Below are 19,842 nucleotides of genomic sequence, written 5' to 3'. Positions count from 1 at the left end.
CAATTGTGGCAAATGGGATCCTGCGGTGCAATAAAGTTCAAATGTTAAAGTCATGTTCCAACAATAGCGCACGACTGAGCGCTCAGCCTGCGCTGACAGGCGACCGTCTGACATTGAACGCTGCTGGAAGGATTTGGAAGCAATTATTCCCTCGGCCAAATATTTTCACGCCTTAATAAAAGCCACATCTCAGCCACTAATTGCCCAATTGCTGAGCAATGTCAATGTGATGGATTAGAAAATATTACAATTCTCACTTGTCAGAAATGCTGACTTTCCATTTGATTATGCAGATAGCACACAGCCCATAAAAGAAAGCAAATAAACCGAGCGCTGTCTGATATGAAGTGACCTGAACTTTTGTGATTATTAATACACAGCACGAGGTGTCAGCTTGCGGAGTTTTAAATAGCTCTTCCCATGATAATCATCCCAACTTGATGCGTAACAATGCTCACACATACACATGCAGTCGACATCTATTTGTGAGTTGATCAGGAGAAGCGCGTGGGAGCCAACGTGTGCCTACCTTGATGTCTGCAGCGATGCTAATTTCCGGCGGCGTCAAGGTCATGGAAGGACACTGCTGGGGGCCGTCACCTATGGCGATCCACGCGCGTGCCAGCCGTCCCTGGGCACACTCCTTCTGGATGCTGCACCTGGCAAACGGCGAGAGCCAGACATTCATCCAAAAGTCACGCTCACGTTTGTAATCCAACGTGGTGCTGCTATATCTCATATAGTTTGTATTCAAGGATCAAATGTGTGACTTTGTAACAAAACAAAAGTTGGCAAATTGATAACAAGAGTCATTGATCAAAATAGCAATCCAGCCACCCAGTCTGTTACATGCATAGTTTGCACATGCAACAAAACTCTTGGTTAACAAACAACAAAAGAAAGGAGGTAAAACCAACACTTTTACTGACCAACAGGCACCCAACAACCAATCGTACATTATGAAACATTCAAGTCACAAAAAATTTCATCATGATGGGAAGATTCAAGCTGGACATACCGTCCCCTATTGTGAGTTTGTGACAGTTGAAAATGAAAATATTAAGGCTATTGGGTTCTCAACCTTTTTTCAGTGATGCTGTGAAATATTTTTAAGTACCTCCTAACCAGCACAAAGCATTTTTTAACACTTTATTGAACATTAATATAATATTAACACTCACAGAGGACTAAAAACACCTGAATATGGCAACAATATATAATAAATAAACTATACTAAAAAGGGGATCGATACATAAAAACGTGTGATTTACAGTCATAGAAAGAAGCGTAAACGATGAAAATCAGCAATATCGGTACTTGTTTTTCTTGAATATTTGCTGTTTTCCTATAATATCTTACAAAGCATTTTTGGTTGAAAGAAAACAAAAAGACATAAAACAGAGTACTGTACCATCATTGTCTGATTTAGGGAACTTTGGATCTTCATTTGTACAGTGAAATCTTTCAAACTATTTGGAAATCAAAATATATAATAAAAAGAAAAAGAAAATAACTTAATTACAAATGAAGATTTGTGATCTAGAAACATTACTTTTTTGGTAAATCAGCTGCCATTTTTGATTAAAGCATTGTTGTCGGTGTCTGTTGAACATAACTATAAAGTAACTTGTAATCTAATATAGTTTTAAATTAATTTATTTTCACAGTTTTAATTGAATTTATTATTTAATTAATTGCATTTCATTTCATTTTTACATTTAATATTAAGCAATCCGTAAAGTAACTGTTACTTTTTAAAATAAGTAATCAGTAAAGTAACTAAGTTACCTATTAAGAGTACCTCTGTCAACACTGCTCACATTACCGAATACGCCACGACCCCCACCCATCCCCCGCCCCCATCATGGCCGCCTAAGCAGTAAGCAGTTACTAATTGAGATAGAGTGATCAATTGGCAAAATTCCGACTACCATAAACGTATCACACGCTCCTGCGTTCCTCACAGCGCACCTGTCACTTTGCTGCAACAACCTTGACTGCGGGTCACACGCGTCGCCATGGTAACCCATCCCAGGGGCACTCCCACCACAGACTGCCAGTACACAATCCGGGGAACGTCGGCCTCCTTAAAGCTCCCTCACCGCTTCTCCAAACGTGTACACAGTGTATGTGTGTGCGAGCATTAATGAATGTGCTGGACTGAGAAGACGACGAGGCGCTCATCAAGTGCGAAGGCCCGGCAGGCACTTTGACTTGTGGCTGACTAATGAACTTCTGCTGCTGCTGGCTGACTTCATCTGCACGGTGCAGGACGACGCGACCGCACACGGGCGAGCTGCATCCCGACATGCCACATAATGAGTGCCGTGACCCCCGCCCCACCCCCTCCTTCACAGTTGTTGCCAAGTGTGTGTGCGTGACTGTTAGCGCTTGTGTGAGGATCGTCGTCCCAATGGAAGCGAGGGGCTGAGAACGGCCGCGAGGTCAGTCGCTGTTCTAAAGATAGAACTAAGTGGATGTGAAAAGCCACAAAAAATCCCCTCCGCATGAATCATCTCAACAATTCTGAGCGCTGTTTTTTTTCCATAAAAGCAAGTCACACTCCAAGCCAACACAACACAACTCGTGTCCGACTGTCATCATCACAGTCCGGTTGGCATGACCTCGTTTACATCTTTTGCTCAGTTTTCAAGTTCTTTCACACTTTCAACTCGTCTTTCCAAAAAGTAGACTTGGCTGTCAGAGGCGGACATCTTACACAGTAAATTCTGTAGTGTAAATTTGACTCCATTAAGAGTCGATTTTGACTCTAGATAGGAACCAAATATACTCCGTTTTAGAGTAAACTAAGATTTAGCCCTTTACACTAGGAAGAGAAAAATTGAAAACAAAAATTAAATAAAAGTCACTCAAGGGTTAAGGTTCGAACTCATGACCTTCAGGTTGTGAGAGTGCCACACTACCACCTGAGCTATGCCCCTCCTACTGTTTGCTTTTCTCCAAGAGACCAAGGACATCATTTTTGGTCTCTTGGAGGATTCCACGCAATCATGGAATCAGCTGTAGCTGACATGAGTCAAGTCAAGTCAAGTCAAGTTTATTTAAATAGACCTAATCACACAATAACCCTTAATCCCACACAAAGTTGCAAAGGGCTTCACATGCCCACAGTTGATAAATACCACCGACATCCCGATTGAACCACAAAAGGGCAAGAAAAAAAAAGAGCAATATACTAGCAGAAAGCAGGAGCTGCATGGCTCAGGTAGTAGATCGGCTGTCTCCCAAACTGAAGGTTGTGAGGTCGCTCCCTCACCCTTGAGTCACTTTTATTGTTTTTATTTTTTCCAATTCTTTATTATATTCTCTTCCAAGTGTAAATATTACTCTAAAATTGAGTCTATTTGGTCCCTATCTAAATAGAGTCAAATTAACTCTCCAGAATTTACTGTATAACATGTCTGCAACAATTAACTCATTCACTCCCACCCATTTTCACTGATACAAACCCCTTTACTGGATTTTGACTGCTTTTGCAAGCCCCACAGAGTATTTGTGTTCTATTGCTATAAAACATGGAATCTACCAAAAGAAAAATTAGCATCTCTTCTTTCATCAGGAAAAAAAAGTATTTCTATCTGTTTCCGTTTTGCAGCAATTGGCATTAGAATATAGCTAACTTTCATCACAATTTTGATTAAAACAGTGGGGAAAAGAGTTTTTTGCAACATGGCTCTGTTTGATCTCTTATACTCTGCTGCCACCTGCTGGCTTTTTTTTTGTAATAACTACCATTGCTTCAAGTGTTTTCTTCAGTTTAGAGGCTGCATCAAAGCCTTCTGTATGCTCTAGCATAAAAAAAAAAAAACACACACATAAAAAACGTATAAATACGTCTTTGGGAGCAAATGAGTTAAGGAACAGAATGCACATTGGCAGACGCATTTCCTCTTGATTAATGAGAAAGAGAGACAAAGTCAGCCTCCAAGTGGGGGCCAATGGCAAACATCTTTCCCAATTTTCCACTGACGAGTCAAGCAAAGAACAAATCTGATCTCGAGAAAACATTCCGCAAATGTGAGCTTTCATCTTGAAAGCCAAAAACAAATACGTGATTTGGGAAAGCAACATGCAGAACATCAACAAACACGCGATTCGGGTTGCAGACTGGCCAAGCTGCAAGGTGACTTAAACATGAGGAATCCGTTCGAGGATCCGTTCCGCTTCTGGCATGTCCAAAAAGTCAATCAACATCCAAGACACGCATGCTAAGCAAAAAAAATCCTCAAGCGTGCATTCCAAGCAGCCTCTTCAAATAAATACACTTAACATATGCGGCTCGAATTTAACCAGCGAAAACTCGTCACCTCCTGCTTGTGTGTGCGCGCGTCAGATAAGGTGGGAAGCCACCGAGACTGTGAAACGGCAGGGGAACATACTGTATCAGCTCGTGCGTGCACTCAGATAAAGACCACCATTTGTTCATAGCTGTGCATGACGCACAATTTGATTCCAATAAAGATAGTGAAGTGCTTTCTGCAAAGTGCTCCAGCTCGAAACGTGTGATAAAGGGCCGAGTTCCCCCTTTGCAGACAACAACGCCTCTCTGACATGTTTTGGTGCTGGCGCTGCATAGCGACGCGGCGGGAGCCGTCAGAGTCGTGCGGTAAATCAAAGGGACGCCCAGCGAGACAGTGGCCGCTCGGTGCTCCTCCGAGCCCGGCGAGCCCGCTCGGAGGCCGGCCTGACCGAGTGCGCGGAGAGCACATCAAACGTTACACTGATGACATCAGCGCCCAGACGGCCGCGCGCTCGCGCTGACACGCACGCACGCGCGGGCTCACACACTTTGACATTTCCTTGTCAAAAGAGCCAGTGTGCGCTCTCCCTCCCACCGCCATCAGCACAATCAACGCGCCTTTGTGGAGGGGGGAGGCGACAGACGAGGAGGATGACTGAGAGACGGCCAAATTCTTGACGCTACTGGAAAATAGGAACGCGCCAGAGAGAGCCAGAGCGAGAAAGGAAGACAAAGAGAGAATCACGAGGGTGAAAGGAAAGCAGTGAAGCGAGAAAGGGACGACAGATCGCTAAACAAGGAGAGGAGATGACAGTCGAGCTGACCACGCGTACGAGCACGCACGCACGTCGCTTCCGCTCCTCCCGGCCCTGAAATGCTCGTGGCAGCGCACAAAAGTCACTCGCTCATCTGACTGGCTTTAATCAAGCAAGCGACTCGCTTTCTCTTTTGCTCGCTCACGCACAAACACACACGACTGTCCCGATGGCCGGCAAATCCCGTTTCTTTCGTCTCTATCTATGCTCGCGACGTGTAGTGACAGTCACAGGCCAACAATGAAAAGCTCTTTGAGGAGACGGCAAAAGGTGCAATGAACTTGTTGCCATTCAGTAGAAGAATCGCAGTGTTGAACTGAAGGACCCAGATTTCACACTAAATTATTTTGTGGCTAAACTGAGACGAGATCATCATTATGACTGTTTTGTACCACTTTTGTGCGCCGTGACATTTTCCTAATCCTAAAAGATTCCTTAGCTCAGTCAAGGTTGGCAATTGTTTTGTGATTATGGGAAGACTAGCAGGACTGGGAGAGCGTCCATGGTGGGGTGTGCGCTTACCTATTCTCCAACGTGCACCATCCACAGTGGGCGTCACCCGCTCCCAAACAGTCGCCGCAGCTGGTCCACTGGTCACATTGAGCCACTTTGACCCGCAGCATCTGCTCGAGCATAAAGCACAAAGCCGCAAATTCAAACCAATTCAAGCGACCGATTCAGCGGCCTACACAGTAAAGTCTGTAGAGTAAAGTTGACTCTATTTAGAGTGGGATCAAATAGACTCAGTTTTAGAGTAATATTTACACTTGGAAGAGAGTATAATAAAGAATCGAAAAAAATATATATAAGTCACTCAAGGGTTGAGGGACGAACTCACGACCTTCAGCTTGGGAGACTGCTGATCTACTCTCTGAGCCACACAGCTCCTGCTGTGTGGCTCATGTCAGCTGGAATCTTGTGGGGCATATATATATATATTTTTTTTTTTTTCAATTATTTATTTTACTCTCTTTCAAGTGTAAATATAAGCCTACTCTAAAACTTTGGTCCACTCTAAATAGAGTCAAATTTACTCTACAGTGTACTGTGTACCATAAAGCACAAAGCCGCTAATTCAAATCGCTGCAGCGCCCTCGGCAACATCATGATCACTCGTACAACGGCCGGGACAAATTTTCTGATAAAAGTCAAAAAGCTCAGATCATTGACAGCGGGTAAAATGCTTTGTTAAATTAGCACCTGTCTAAAAGTGTCAAATCAAATGTTAACATTGTTATTAATATTTAATTGTATTGGATTAGATCTATTTTGTGTAAGTGGTGATGATTTTGGGGCAGGATGGTGCAATTCATCAATTCTGCTCTCAACAACATCATTTGGTAATATTTTTCTTGTGGCCTGCTGGACTTCACCTTGACTTCATCTAAGGCAAACCTGGACTGTGGAAAATTGCAACAAAATGTTGCATTTTCATTCTGAGATCCAAAAAGATCTGGAACCACATTGATGTCAGCACAGGATGTATTTGCATCCCGATCCAGACAATCGTCTTATTCAACACTGGACGCTAACGCAAAAACACAACTTTTGCTTGAGAATCAAATGTCTGTTGATGTGAGTCCTTTGGAAAGTGTTTCGTGTTTTTCTTTTCAAACGCATGAAACTTTTCAACAGACTGAAACGCTTACTGGCAATCTTTACATGAATAAATCTGAAGTCTTCTTCACTCATTGAAGGAAGAAGGTCATACAAGCTACATGTTGTCATTTCATTTATGTGCATGCTTTCCCCCCTATATGAAAAGCACTCCCGTCGATGATGTTGCTATTGGATTGATGACCGCTGATGTTTTTATGAGGCATTCCTGTCAAGTGTAGCACAATGTCGGCTGGGAGAAAGAGTTTCTTCACGGGGCCTTTCTTAACAATCGCCATGCAAAACTAACAAAGGTGCTTTTCATGAAATTATTCGGTTCCTACGCACGAGCACATGATCACTTGCCTCTTGAAACCTCAAATTTTACGACCGAGTTTGGAAAAATTGCACCATTCGAATTTAATCATCTTTTTGTCACAGCTCCAGCAGATTGGCTACTTCTATTTGAAATCGCTGTTTTGTCATTACTGTTTACCTTGCATTTACATGTTTACGTATTTTCACGATTTGTGATTGGAAACCTGTTCTTGCTTTCAATTGGCCCTTTGTGAATAAATGAAAATGAACAGAAAAAGGTACGCTGATGAGCAATTTGTTACCCTGCAGAACTCTGGTGCGATCGCTCCCTTACTCTACCCAACCGGGAACCGAGGTACATACAGTATGTACCAACCGTTATTTTTTGGTGTACCATTACACCCCTCGCTAGCTATTATGCAATTTCACCACTTCAACCAGCCATCTGAGGGCAATGTGTGGTCCATGATGAAAACAAGTTGGGAAGCACTACACTCATTATGCGGTCATGTCGTGTCACGAGTACAACCGGCTGATGGTACATAAAGGACTGAAGAATGACAGTAAACAAATAACGGCAGACGTTGTCTTACGTGGTGGGAGGTCATGACATAAAGGTAGGTCCTGTCATTGGGGTCAAAGGTCATGACATGGTGGACGGACTCGCTGGCCGGCAGCTTCAACGTCCGCTGACTGGTCGACGTCATGTTTGGCGTTAGGGTCACCTGTGAAACAGAAGTGTTGCAGCGTTATAAAATGGAAGACTCCTTGCGAGGGTCTTTTAACAATTAGATCACAACTGTGAAGCAGAATGTGTGGGTGGAGCAGAGGTGGCCCAAAATATTAAATTATTTCATGATCAGAACTTTTCACAATGATGTCACAACTGCCACGAGCAAACAAAGCCTTAGTAATCTTTGTCACAGATGCTGAAATGTTAGCTTGCATGCTAGCCATTAGGTTTTGCTAAATAAGTCAAAGACAAGCCAAACAAACGTTTTGGATAAATCTTTGAGAAAACCTCCTCCACAAACGCAATGACTAAGGAAAGAAAATTTTTCAAAAGGAACAGATATGACAAACCTCGAGCTTACTTCTTGAAAATAACAAGGTGTGGATATTGAAATTCTATTTCATTAATCTTGCTATCGATGACTTGGGAACAACTCGACATCTGCGCACAATATTTGTGGTGTGCATAATCTTCTTTTAGGACGCTCATTTGTCTCCATGCTGGCCCCTCCGTAAAAGGGGTGACATGTACTATACTTACACACACACACAACACACACACCCCCCCACACACGCACATTGCAGCATAGGAAAACAAAGTGTGCTGAGTGCGACTTCCTGTCATGCAGACAATGGAAACTCGTCTTGCTCCAATTTGGAGCCTCTTGCAACAGACTGCAGACGTCCTGATGGACGCACAAACTCAACGACACACTTCCTTTTGCTCGCTCTCTCTTCCTCTCCTGTTTGCTCTCCCCAAAACCTCCCGCCCTCCCTCTCTCAGCCACAAACATACAAAACATTAGCCCCCACACAATCTCCCCGGTTAATGTAAAACCCGGGCAGAAAGAAGCTTAAGCTTGGATGAGAGGTTTTATCTCCCAAATGTTTTTTTTTAGCCTTGCCAACCTGTTTGTGCCTCGTCACCTGTTCCATGTCGTCAGCAAACATTTCAGTGAGTCCATAGCAACAGGGTGATGCAGTGAATCGACAACAGGACCACAACCACACACCTGGACAAGAAGCCGTACTGACATGGTGACAAATCAATTAAATCGTGGAGATAAACAAGCTGACAAAATGCTCATCTATGTACAACTTGGTATTCCAAATAGTTTTGCAATTTTGTTTTCTGTTTGGTCAGCCCTGCCATACAGTATAGCAGAAAGCAGTAACGGCAAAAATGTTACATAATAGTGCTACTATTAGTAGGCATAGTAGTACAAGGACCTCAAGCTATATATCCATCCATCCATTCATTCATTTTCTTAACCGCTTGCTCCTCACAAGGGTCGCGGGGGTGCTGGAGCATATCCCTGCTGGCTTCGGGCAGTACGTGGGGTACACCTTGAACTGGTTGCCAGCCAATCGCAGGGCACACAGAGACGAACAACCATCCACACACGCACCTAGGGACAATTTGGAGCGCCCAATTAACCTGCCACGCACGTCTTCGGAATCTGGGAGGAGACCGGAGTACCCGGAAAAGACCCACGCAGGCACGGGGAGAACATGCAAACTCCAGCCAGGAAGGCCGAAGCCTGGACTCAATCTTGCGTCCTCAGTGCTGGGAGGCAAACGTGCTAACCAATCAGCCACCGTGCCACCCCCAAGCTAGATATCAAGAAAACCAGATAAATGCTCAAAGGGCTTTCCATAACGGTTTGCTGCATTTGTCCAAGTCGTTCTTCAGAACCATCAATTTGTATTTCAACCTCATGTTATCTATTTAAACACAGTAATAAAAAATTAGTGGAATGTAGCCACAATTGACTACTTTATTTGCACCGTATATCTTGAAGTGGAAGACAGAAGATGAAGAGAGAAGAACAAGAGCAAAGACGCGTGAAGAAGAGGAGAGAAGAGCAAGATTGAAGGACAAGAGTGAAGAAGAAAAAGAGAAGAGCAAAGAAGAAGAAGAAGAAGAAGAAGAAAAAGAGCAGGAGGAGAAGGAGAAGAAGAAGTTGACCCCATTGTTCTATGATGTGTTTATGTTGTCGGTTGTCACTTTTCTGTTTTTGGTATCGCTCAGCTGTATGTTTCAATGTTTCTGTAAGCCTGTAAGCTTCATTTGTTGATAAATAAATGTTTAAAAAAAGAAAAAAGAGAAGAAGAAGAAGAAGAAGAAGAAGAAGAAGAGGTAGAAGAAGAGCAGAGGAATAAGAAGAATAAGAAGAAGAAGAAGAAGAAGAAGAAGAGGAAGAAGAAGAAGAAGAGGAAGAAGAAGAAGAGAAGAAGAAGAAGAAGAAGAAGAAGAAGAAGAAGAAGAAGAAGAAGAGCAGAGGAATAATAATAATAATAATAAGAAGAAGAAGAAGAAGAAGAAGAAGAAGAAGAGCAGAGGAATAAGAAGAAGAAGAAGAATAAGAAGAAGAAGAAGAAGAAGAAGAGGAAGAAGAAGAAGAAGAGGAAGAAGAAGAAGAGAAGAAGAAGAAGAAGAAGAAGAAGAAGAAGAGAAGAGGAAGAAGAAGAGCAGAGGAAAGAAGAAGAAGAAGAAGAAGAAGAAGAGGAAGAAGAAGAAGAAGAAGAGGAAGAAGAAGAAGAAGAAGAAGAGAAGAAGAAGAAGAGAAGAGGAAGAAGAAGAGCAGAGGAAGAAGAAGAAGAAGAGGAAGAAGAAGAAGAAGAAGAAGAAGAAGAGAAGAGGAAGAAGAAGAGCAGAGGAAGAAGAAGAAGAAGAGGAAGAAGAGGAAGAAGAAGAAGAAGAAGAAGAAGAAGAAGAAGAGGAAGAAGAAGAAGAGAAGAAGAAGAGAAGAAGAAGAAGAAGAAGAAGAGAAGAGGAAGAAGAAGAGCAGAGGAAGAAGAAGAAGAAGAAGAGGAAGAAGAAGAAGAAGAAGAAGAAGAAGAGGAAGAAGAAGAAGAAGAAGAAGAAGAAGAAGAAGAAGAAGAAGAAGAGAGGAAGAAGAAGAGCAGAGGAAGAAGAAGAGGAAGAAGAAGAAGAAGAAGAAGAAGAAGAAGAAGAAGAAGAGGAAGAAGAAGAAGAAGAAGAGAAGAAGAAGAAGAGAAGAGGAAGAAGAAGAGCAGAGGAAGAAGAAGAAGAAGAAGATGAAGAAGAAGAAGAAGAAGAAGAAGAAGAAGAAGAAGAAGAAGAGGAAGAAGAAGAAGAAGAAGAAGAGAAGAAGAAGAAGAGAAGAGGAAGAAGAAGAGCAGAGGAAGAAGAAGAAGAAGAGGAAGAAGAAGAAGAAGATGAAGAAGAAGAAGAAGAAGAAGAAGAAGAAGAAGAAGAAGAAGAAGAAGAAGAAGAAGAAGAAGAAGAAGAAGAAGAAGAAAAGAAGATGCGTGTTTGTCGCCCAAGCATTCAGCTGCCGAGTGTTCAATTGTCTTCCACTAAGAGCAGAAGAGAGGCAGGCTTCAAAATAAAGTCTGCTTGTTTACAAAAAGCATCACTGCGGTCACAACCAAGTGTGTGTGCGTGTACGCGTATGTAAGGTTAGTAGGTTAGTAGGTAGGGCGTGTTTAAAAGCAGATCAGTGGTGAAATGACCTGACTTGATTAGAAAAAAAGCAAAAAGCTTGTAATTCCAAATGAGTTGCGCGCAAGCGCTCTCCAAATGCAGCCAAGAGCCGTCCTAACTTAATCTGCGCCAGCGCCAACGACGGTAGCCCTCCCCTTCGCCCGCCCGACTGTGTTTGGTCTGAGCCAAAGTCGCAGCCACAATCACATTACGCTCGCTAACAGCACCATTAAGCTCGGCAAGAGCCCGCCACTCGCTGTCCGCGGGGCACACGCACACACACTCGCAACGGCGACAGAGCGACACCACGGTGACAAAAAGTATAGAGACACGCCCTTCACTCACTCATTTAGTCATCAGAGCAGAGGTCAGCGACCTTTTGGAATGTGACCGCTGCGGAGTCATGCGAGGATTTGCTCAGGTGACTTTTGTTGATAGGTTATTATTGATCATGAATGATATTCATCTATAAGAAGACTGATGATGATGATTTCAATAATCATCTACGAGGTAGGAAACTGTCAGTGTGCAACACTTGATTTCATTTCTACATCATTTGTAGGAAATCACAATGTCACATCACTCACTCTTCCTTTTGGAGCATTGCAAGTTCACATTTTTTGCCTTCAACCATGCTTGGCTGAGGTCGGTGCGGACCAACTTTGCCCGCAATGCTAACAAATTAAGAAGCACAGGAACTGGCGTCTGGAGACCCCAGAGGGTCCCTAAAACAATTTACAATCAATGATTTTGTGGCATCGTGAGGACGTGCAGACTGCGCCTGTTAAGCAAACAAACCTAATTAACCTTTGACCCCTCCTGCCTGCTGCGGGCCACTTAAAAGCTCTGATGTGATTGTGACATCATCGCGTAAATAAATCAGTTTTTCCAGTCAGTAATTGGCCATTTGAATCAACACAACGTGGACGCAACTGAACAAGGACAGTTATGCATATGTTATGCAAAGAATCTGGCCTCAGACCGTGCAATGTAATCTGAGATTACTATCATACAGATCATAATCCTAATCTGTAAACTTGTTTATTCCCGCATGGCTCAAGAAGCAGCGGGATTGCTTTTCATGTCGCAAAACTTGTGAGTGGCTTTGAATGCAAAAGGTCACAAAGTACTTGGAAAGCGCGCTCGTGTTGTTTTTCCCCAACACAGCCGAGGAGCCGCCTGTGGCGCTCTCAGTCGGGGGTGGCGAGGAATGCGCTTGACACACAATTAAGGAATGCTCTTTATTGGATGGCAACTTCTGGTGGTGGTGTTTTTTTGTTTTTGTTTGTTTTTTTCTCCACACGTCTGAGACCGTCACAATAAAACGGCGAGTGACTCAGACGTGGACAAGCCCGCCAGACTCGATGCCTCATGACTGACTGGACGGGGGGTTAAGATGAGACATTCCTGCTTGTTGGATGCACATACACTATGCTAAGATTGCTTCGTTAATCTATCCATCCATCCATTTTCTTGGCCGCTGTGTTTGGGGGGTGCTGGAGCCTATCTCAGCTGGCTTTGGGCAGTAGGAGGGGTACACCCTGGACTGGTTGCCAGCCAATCGCAGGGCACACAGAGACGAACAAGCATCCACACTCACAAGCACACCTAAGGACAATACGGAGCACCCAATTAACCTGCCATACATGTCTTTGGAATGTGGGAGGAGACCGGAGTACCCGGAGAAGACCCACGCAGAACACCCTTAATATATATATATATATATATATATATATATATATATATATATATATATATATATATATATATATATATATATATATATATATATATATATATATATATATATAAATAAATACATTTGTATTTAATTTTTTAATGATATTTTTATATCCGTTATAAAATCCATTTTATATATAAAACAGATTTTTTTTTATATAAGTATATTAATATCCTTTTTTTGGGGGGGGTATATCCGTTTATTTTCACTTTTAGTCACTTATTGAGTCATTTATTTATTTATAATTTTGGCAGTTTTGGTCCATACTACCAAGTCGAAATGTTATTCAAATGAGGGGGCGGTCCTAAACGTGTCTTGGGTTGGACTCCGCCCGCTGCAAACTGCCTGCCATTGGTCGGTTGAGCGGCTCGGCGAACAAGGAAGTAGTGGCCGGCTTGCAAAGAAGAGCTCCAGCAATGGACGACTATCTTGTCCACTGTCGCCTCAACTTGCGACTTGAGTTTGCTTAGACAACAAGAAAAAAGTTTTGGTCCTCCATAGTATGAAGCCCGAGGGCCTGCTCTAAATATAGCTCACAAGTCACAGGACACTGTCAATTCAAAGTGAAAACACTTGCAGCCATTTAAAAACAAACCAACAGACCGCATGTTGATATTTGTTTTTATCCTTGTCACATCATTGTTGATAATTCTTGTAAGAAGGTAAGTGAAGGCAATTGGTCAATTTGTCATTCCAGAAATGTGAATCAAACTGGTTACCGAAAAGGTTGTGGACCGTTGCGTGCGCACTCACGTCTTACCTTTCGAAGTCGTCCATTGGAGGTTCCCAGGAAGAGCACGGTGTGGTTGAGCACGTCGTCCACCGCCACGGAGCTCAGGCCGTTGTACTGGAACAAAGGCAGCGCCCTCAGGGGCTTCTGCAGTGCCAGAGGGTGCTGCAGGTGGGCCGCGCCGCAGTCCAGCTGCTCCGGCTGCAGCTGCAACACACAAACAAACAAACACACACAGCCAAAATGAAGACTACCGGTTGTACCGAGTTGAGAAGCAAGAATAAGAAGTCAAAGTGATGAAAGTGAACGAGTAAAACAAGCGCTGATAGGCGAGATCACAACGAGCTTCAAAAGCGCTCAGAATCTTCAAGACTCATCACACGCCGCTTTTGTCACATGCTAAGCAGACAGTGATCAACCATCAGGAGCACGCTAGAACGAGCACCGCCATCTAAAGGGAATTTGATAAATATTTTCAAAATGTCAAGACAAAAAAAAAAAAACACAAAAAAAAGTCTGGATATTTGCCAAATGCTTTCCCACAGGCCCATCTAGCTGCCGGCTTCATCTGGCATCTCGTAAATTGTGTGTGCTTGTCCCTCGGTGCCGGCCTTCACGCTGCACAGCGCAAAAACATCACAATCATGTGATGTCTGCGGCGCTGGAAGGATTACAAATGATCGTCACAAGTTAGGAGCAACTTTCGTCATCCACTGCAGATTTTGTGACCTTACACCAAACGGGTCAAGGGCAAATCGAGGGAAGGTCACTCAAAACCAAACGCTGAAATTTAGACCTGTTCTTGAGCTAAAATGTGAGCTTCCTTTCATGGTGATTGGCAAGTCAGGAACAAGTTTTTAAAACAAATACAAATGTCTTCTTAACAGAGACAACTTTCTGTGAACAAATTTGCCTTTCTTAAACAGTCATGCAACATGTCAGTCAGTTACATAGTCAATTGTTTCATTTTATAAACTGTGACACAATTTTTTGGGGGAACATTGCAAACTTAAATATTAAATCCAATTACATCAATATTAATATTCCTCAGAAATTGTGTGCTTCAAAACGTCGAAAGATAAAAAATATGTTTTAAAATGTTAAAATTGAAGATATAATACACATTTTTCAGAGAAACGTACACAAGACAGATACATGTCTTAGACTAAGTAAAAGTATGCTCATAAGTCTTCTTCACCTGAAGACTTCTGTACATTTCCCCTGCACTCTTATGAGACGCTCCCCCTAGTGGCCCGCCAAGTAATTGCTCTATAAATAATGAACAATGGAGCCGTTATAGTGGCTGTATATTAACTACAAAAAGTCGCGATACTTGCATAGGCGTATCGATAATTTATCGGGAGACAAAGTATGATTTCTCGCGATATCGATATATAGTCATACTGCTATTGGCAACATGACAATATTTCCACAAAATGATAGTCTGTCAGAATGCAAAGTGGGGTCTCATCGTCTGCCACTTCAATCAGACGACAAAGCCGCAAAAATTCAGAAAATTGGATGATGGTTTTGAGAGAATGATGTTGTGTGGCTAAAAAAAAACTAAAAATCCTTTTTCGGAATACTGCCAGAGAAATCTGGTCAACAAAAGCCTTCAAAGGTCAGTAGAACAGTATAACTTGATTTTTTTCTCAACATATGTGTCCAAACCTTTGCTTTGCTCTGCTATTTAGGGAAGTCCTTCTCCCATTGGCTGACAAGTCTCACTTCAGAATATCCAAACTTGTATGGGCCAAAATTTCGAGAAGTGAATGTGTCAAAATGACAAAAAGGTTGCCGAGAAGAGCAGAAGAAAAGGTCATCAATCACTTTTTCCTGGATTGATTTCTTGTGGAATTTTCCAGGTCCTTGAAGAGCTCATTTGATGTTTTTGAGAAAATTCCACAAAGATGGTTGGACACTTGTCATGTTGCTTCGTTCCTATGATGTGAGACTGTGAAATATTTTCTCCGCGCACGTGACGCGAATAAAACGGAAAAAAAAAAAGTCTGAACCACAATGCACCATGAAATGTCCTTCTGGGGAAATATTGCGTTTGGTATGCATGAGGAATTGCCGATGGAGCGGGACCAATGTAGCAGTCATTTGACTCGCATGGTCGCCTTGGACATTAAAGACACTCGCCCTTTGTTCCATCCTCACATTCATCTAAAGATGCTACAGTCGGATGTGATGAACATGAACACTTGCGTTGGGCGGTCAGCTTTTTTTTCCTGGCAGGCCCATCCAACTTTCAAGCAGGCAATCAGAAGAATTTGCACATACGCACAGCAGCGGCTTCTCTCGCTGCGTTTGTTTTGCGTTTTCATTTTGTTGCTGTGTTGTGTTTGTGCTCTCCAGCCATGTGACCGCGTTCTCAAGTCACACAGAAAAACAAAATCAAGACCACATCGGGCACTTAGAAACACACGATAGGATCTGAATTTGTGTGTGAGGGACACAACGTAAGTCTTTATTCGCTGCCATTTCTGCGGTGCCGTGAAACACCAGGAGACAATAAAAGCACAAATTAACAACCCTTTCCTGTCCTCATGTTTTGCCAAGAGGGCGGCGAGCTGTTGGACGGGAGAAGCGGCTCAAGCTGGCTGTGGTAGTTTGTGATGCAGGAAGAGAAGTGGTCAAGATATAGGAATGACATCTTGTGTGCTTCTTGAAGGTAAAGCGACGTCAGGACGGACAGCAAATTTCGCAAGACACAAGCAAGCTCACTTTCAAACTCAAAATGTCGTCAAATGCGTTAGCTTTGTAATGAAAGCAACCAGTAGCACCTGAATTCATTTTTCATGAAGGAGAAGAAGAAGAAGAAGAAGCAGAGGAAGACATGAAAACTTAGGAGGAGAAACTGCACAATTGAAAAAAAAAAAAAAAAATCCCATCAGACGCTCCCACCCACACACCCAGCGATTGACCTTCGCACACATAACAGTCACTGTGACTTGTTGTTCTTGTTAGGAGAAACTTTTTACCGTGCCACATGTAGGCGCGTATGACTTTTTAGTGAAGCACAAGCAACATAGTGTTACTGTTGAGGAAGAAGCGTGATATTCTAAAAATACAAAAAGAGGAAACGGGTGAGAATGAAGGCGACAGGTGGGTATTTCCGAGACTCTTGGCATGCTTTTGCACCATTTATTGACCATATACTCATGTAGTTTGGTGACAGAGACTCACAACACTCTGCTTGTAGCTCTGCCACAGCTACATGATGATGTTATTTAAAATCCTCAAATGTGCCTCTGCAATTCTATCATTTCCTAACCCGATGTCAGCCATATAGATAAATATCATCATTCATGTGTGTGTCATCATTCTTTTTTTTCTTTTCTTTTTTTCTTCGGGAAGTTTGAAGAGAGATAGTGTGCAGTTGGGGAGAGTTGAGTCAGGTTGAGTAAGAAAGAAAGAAAGAAAGAAAGAAAGAAAGAAAGAAAGAAAGAAAGAAAGAAAGAAAGAAAGAAACATACAAACAAACAAACAAACAAACAAAAGAAGCAGCTTACCACCAGGTTCCACTTGTGGACGCAGGCCGCCCCGGAGCCCTGGATGACGCTGTCCAGCACCTGCACGTCACTGCTGGGCGAGTTGGAGCAGCTCCTGCGGCCTCGACGGATCTCCTCCTCGATTTCGCCGAACTTGAAGGCGCACAGCGCCGACTTCCTGTCCCCCTTAGAGAAGACCCCAAAGAGGAAGGCCTCCGTGGCGTCGTCCCCAGCTCGGACGTCGGCCGGGAAGACGGACAGCAGCCGGTTGTAAATGTCGCCGTTGCGTCCGCACTGAAGAGGCAGCTGGATGTAGGACTCGGTGAGCTTCCTGCTCTCTGGCCCGCTGGACTTTTGGCCGCCGGTGTCCACGCAGATCCTGGCCAGGACGCTGTTGGGCTGGCTCTCCTTGAGGCCCGTTTTGGCGTCGTTGTTGAAGGCGATGTACGAGTAGGTCTTGTGCTTGAAGGCGCGCACGAAGTTGAGCTTGTTTTTGGCTTTGGCCTCCTGCTTGATCTTGAACACGTTGTCCTCGGACGGGTTGATGTCGTAGGTGAAAAGTCGGGTCAGGTCGCGGACGTCGAAGGAGCGGATGGCGATTTCCGGGGTATTCTCGAAGCGCAGGTCCTCCTTGCTGTGGTTCTTGGGGAAATACTGCGTGCCGGCGCCGGTGTAGGTGGCCCCGACGAGCAGCCGGGTGTCGCCCGCGCCGCCCCCCCGCAGCACCAGACCCACGGTGGACGCGTCGGGGTGATTGGCGGCGATGTTGAGCATGCTGGGGAAGACGGTCTTCTCGCCCGCGGCCGGGAACTCCACAGCGATCTGCGAGATGTTGCTCATCTTCCTGAGCTCGCAGAAGCCCTGGTACACGGAGCCGCAGGCCAGCGCGACGCCCTGCTCGCCGTCCAGCTCCAGCAGCTTGTTGTGGTTGTCCGTCGGCGACTTGGGATGCTGGCACGGAGCCTGAGGAAGCTGCGGCGCGTGGCACAACAGGTTGTCCTCCACCGGCCCCGTCCTCTGGTGCGCCTCCACGCTCAGGCTCGCGTTCAGCTGGTACAGGCTGTTGACCGTGGCCACGTACACCTTCCCGGACGCCGGGTCCACCGCGAAATTATTGGTGCGGTTCGGAGCGGAGAACTGCTGCTGGACGCGCAGCGCGCCGACGCCGATCCGCCGCGCCCCCAAGGCGAGCACGCCGAGGAGCACGAGAGCGATCTCCATCGGGGGAGGCATTCTTCCTTCTGGCCGGCTTCCGCGTCTTCTGGGCCGAGGGGCGCATTGAGCAGAGACTAAATTGCCTGCCTGTCGGTTCCTGGGGCGACAATCCGAGAGGAAAGGCTGCTTCCTGCTTCGCGCCTCAAGCCGGAGTGACGCGATAAGGCGAGTCGTGCTTCCTGCTGCCTCCTCGGTCCCTCTCTGCCCCCCGCGTGCGTGCGTGCGTGCGTGCGCGCGAGCGCGCCTCCGAGTGGAGCAGGCGCAAAAGCAACGACAGCCCACCCCGTCCTTTTAGGATGAGCCATGGCAGAAAAAGCTCACCACTAAACAATACGAGGCGTGTTCAAAAAGTTTCAGGACTGCTGTCACAAAATACAGTTTTCAAACCCAAACGACAAGTTTTCGCAGATGGCAAGCGCGGCTGCGTGTTCAGTGCGCGAGAAGAGGCGAGAGTTGCGGTAGGATAATTGGTGGCTGAATTCATGCTCATATTCACAATGCCTTCCAACACTCTCTGGCCATGCTCGAACAACACCGTGACTCACCTGTCTCAGTGTCTCGAGCGGGTTATCATGGGGCCATGACAATGCAGATGGTAGTTTAGATTTTTTTTTTCAAAGTATTTCTTTTCTAAGCCACCGTTCACGATGGGCATTTAACTGTTGTTGCTGTCGCTATATGTCACCATGGGAAAGGATAAACGAACACACGTGGTTATAAATAATCTTCAGACCAATTAGATGAAATTTGATTATTTTCAAATTCCCGCTGTACACATGATTATTTATCTTGTGCACGCCAAATCACATGAAAATACTTCCGTTGCTGTTTGTTTCAATTTCTAATTTTCTAGCATGCACAATGCTGCGACTTCGGAATTCCATCAACGAATTGACCACATGACATGAAGAGCTCTAATTTCATTTCGTGTCCTTTGAATGATGCGCATTCTCGCAATCACTTCATCATCATTGACCAGTTGTGACATACACCCGATCAGGGACCCCACTCAAAGGTCCGAGTCATTCCGCTCATCTTGAGGTTAATGGCAGGTCACGAGGTCGCCATCCCCACGCACATACATTTGTTGAGCACTTCCGAGCGTTAATCGGCCACAGTAAAAAGCCGTGAAAGTGCAAGCAGATGGCCTCATGACACGAGCGCACCTTCCCACTTGTTGACGCTTCTCTTGCTAGCTCTACACTCATAAATATTCAAGCAAAACACATGCGCTCCCACTCAAGGTTTTCTGTTTTTTTTGTCTATGTGGATGGCTTGTGCATATGCTCGTGCATTAGAATGGATTTTTTTTTCCATTTATGCTGGAATAAATGTTTTTTTTTTTTTTTTTTTTAAGAAAAAAATAATAATAAAAAAATGCTGGAATAAATGTTAATACCCTCAGTTGATGTAAATCGTTTCAGCGCACGTCGCGTGGAACACAATAGCAACACAGGTTGAGGTTGGTTTCCCATTTGGGGAAGTA

The 19,842-nt window shown here is 44.3% G+C and overlaps 1 protein-coding gene across 2 annotated transcripts in view; it reads right to left on the bottom strand.

Annotated features, from left to right (window-relative positions):
- Positions 1–18,547, bottom strand: part of plxnd1 (plexin D1) — an 89,725-nt gene extending 71,178 nt beyond the window's left edge. For both annotated transcript variants that reach the window (XM_077513183.1, XM_077513184.1), the window contains exons 1-5: positions 17,163–18,547; positions 13,675–13,851; positions 7,584–7,715; positions 5,599–5,699; positions 530–659 (exon numbers count right to left, since the gene is read on the bottom strand). In XM_077513183.1, the coding sequence (XP_077369309.1) occupies positions 530–659; positions 5,599–5,699; positions 7,584–7,715; positions 13,675–13,851; positions 17,163–18,374 (1,752 nt within the window). In that variant the 5' untranslated portion in view covers positions 18,375–18,547. The remainder of the gene's footprint in view (positions 1–529; positions 660–5,598; positions 5,700–7,583; positions 7,716–13,674; positions 13,852–17,162) is intronic.
- Between the last annotated feature and the right edge of the window lie 1,295 nt (positions 18,548–19,842).

Source organism: Festucalex cinctus, chromosome 2 (assembly GCF_051991245.1).
Source record: "Festucalex cinctus isolate MCC-2025b chromosome 2, RoL_Fcin_1.0, whole genome shotgun sequence".
In the NCBI taxonomy this organism is placed as follows: domain Eukaryota; kingdom Metazoa; phylum Chordata; class Actinopteri; order Syngnathiformes; family Syngnathidae; genus Festucalex; species Festucalex cinctus.
The sequence above is the reverse complement of the archived record's forward strand: the minus strand, read 5'-3'. Positions and strand labels throughout refer to the sequence as shown.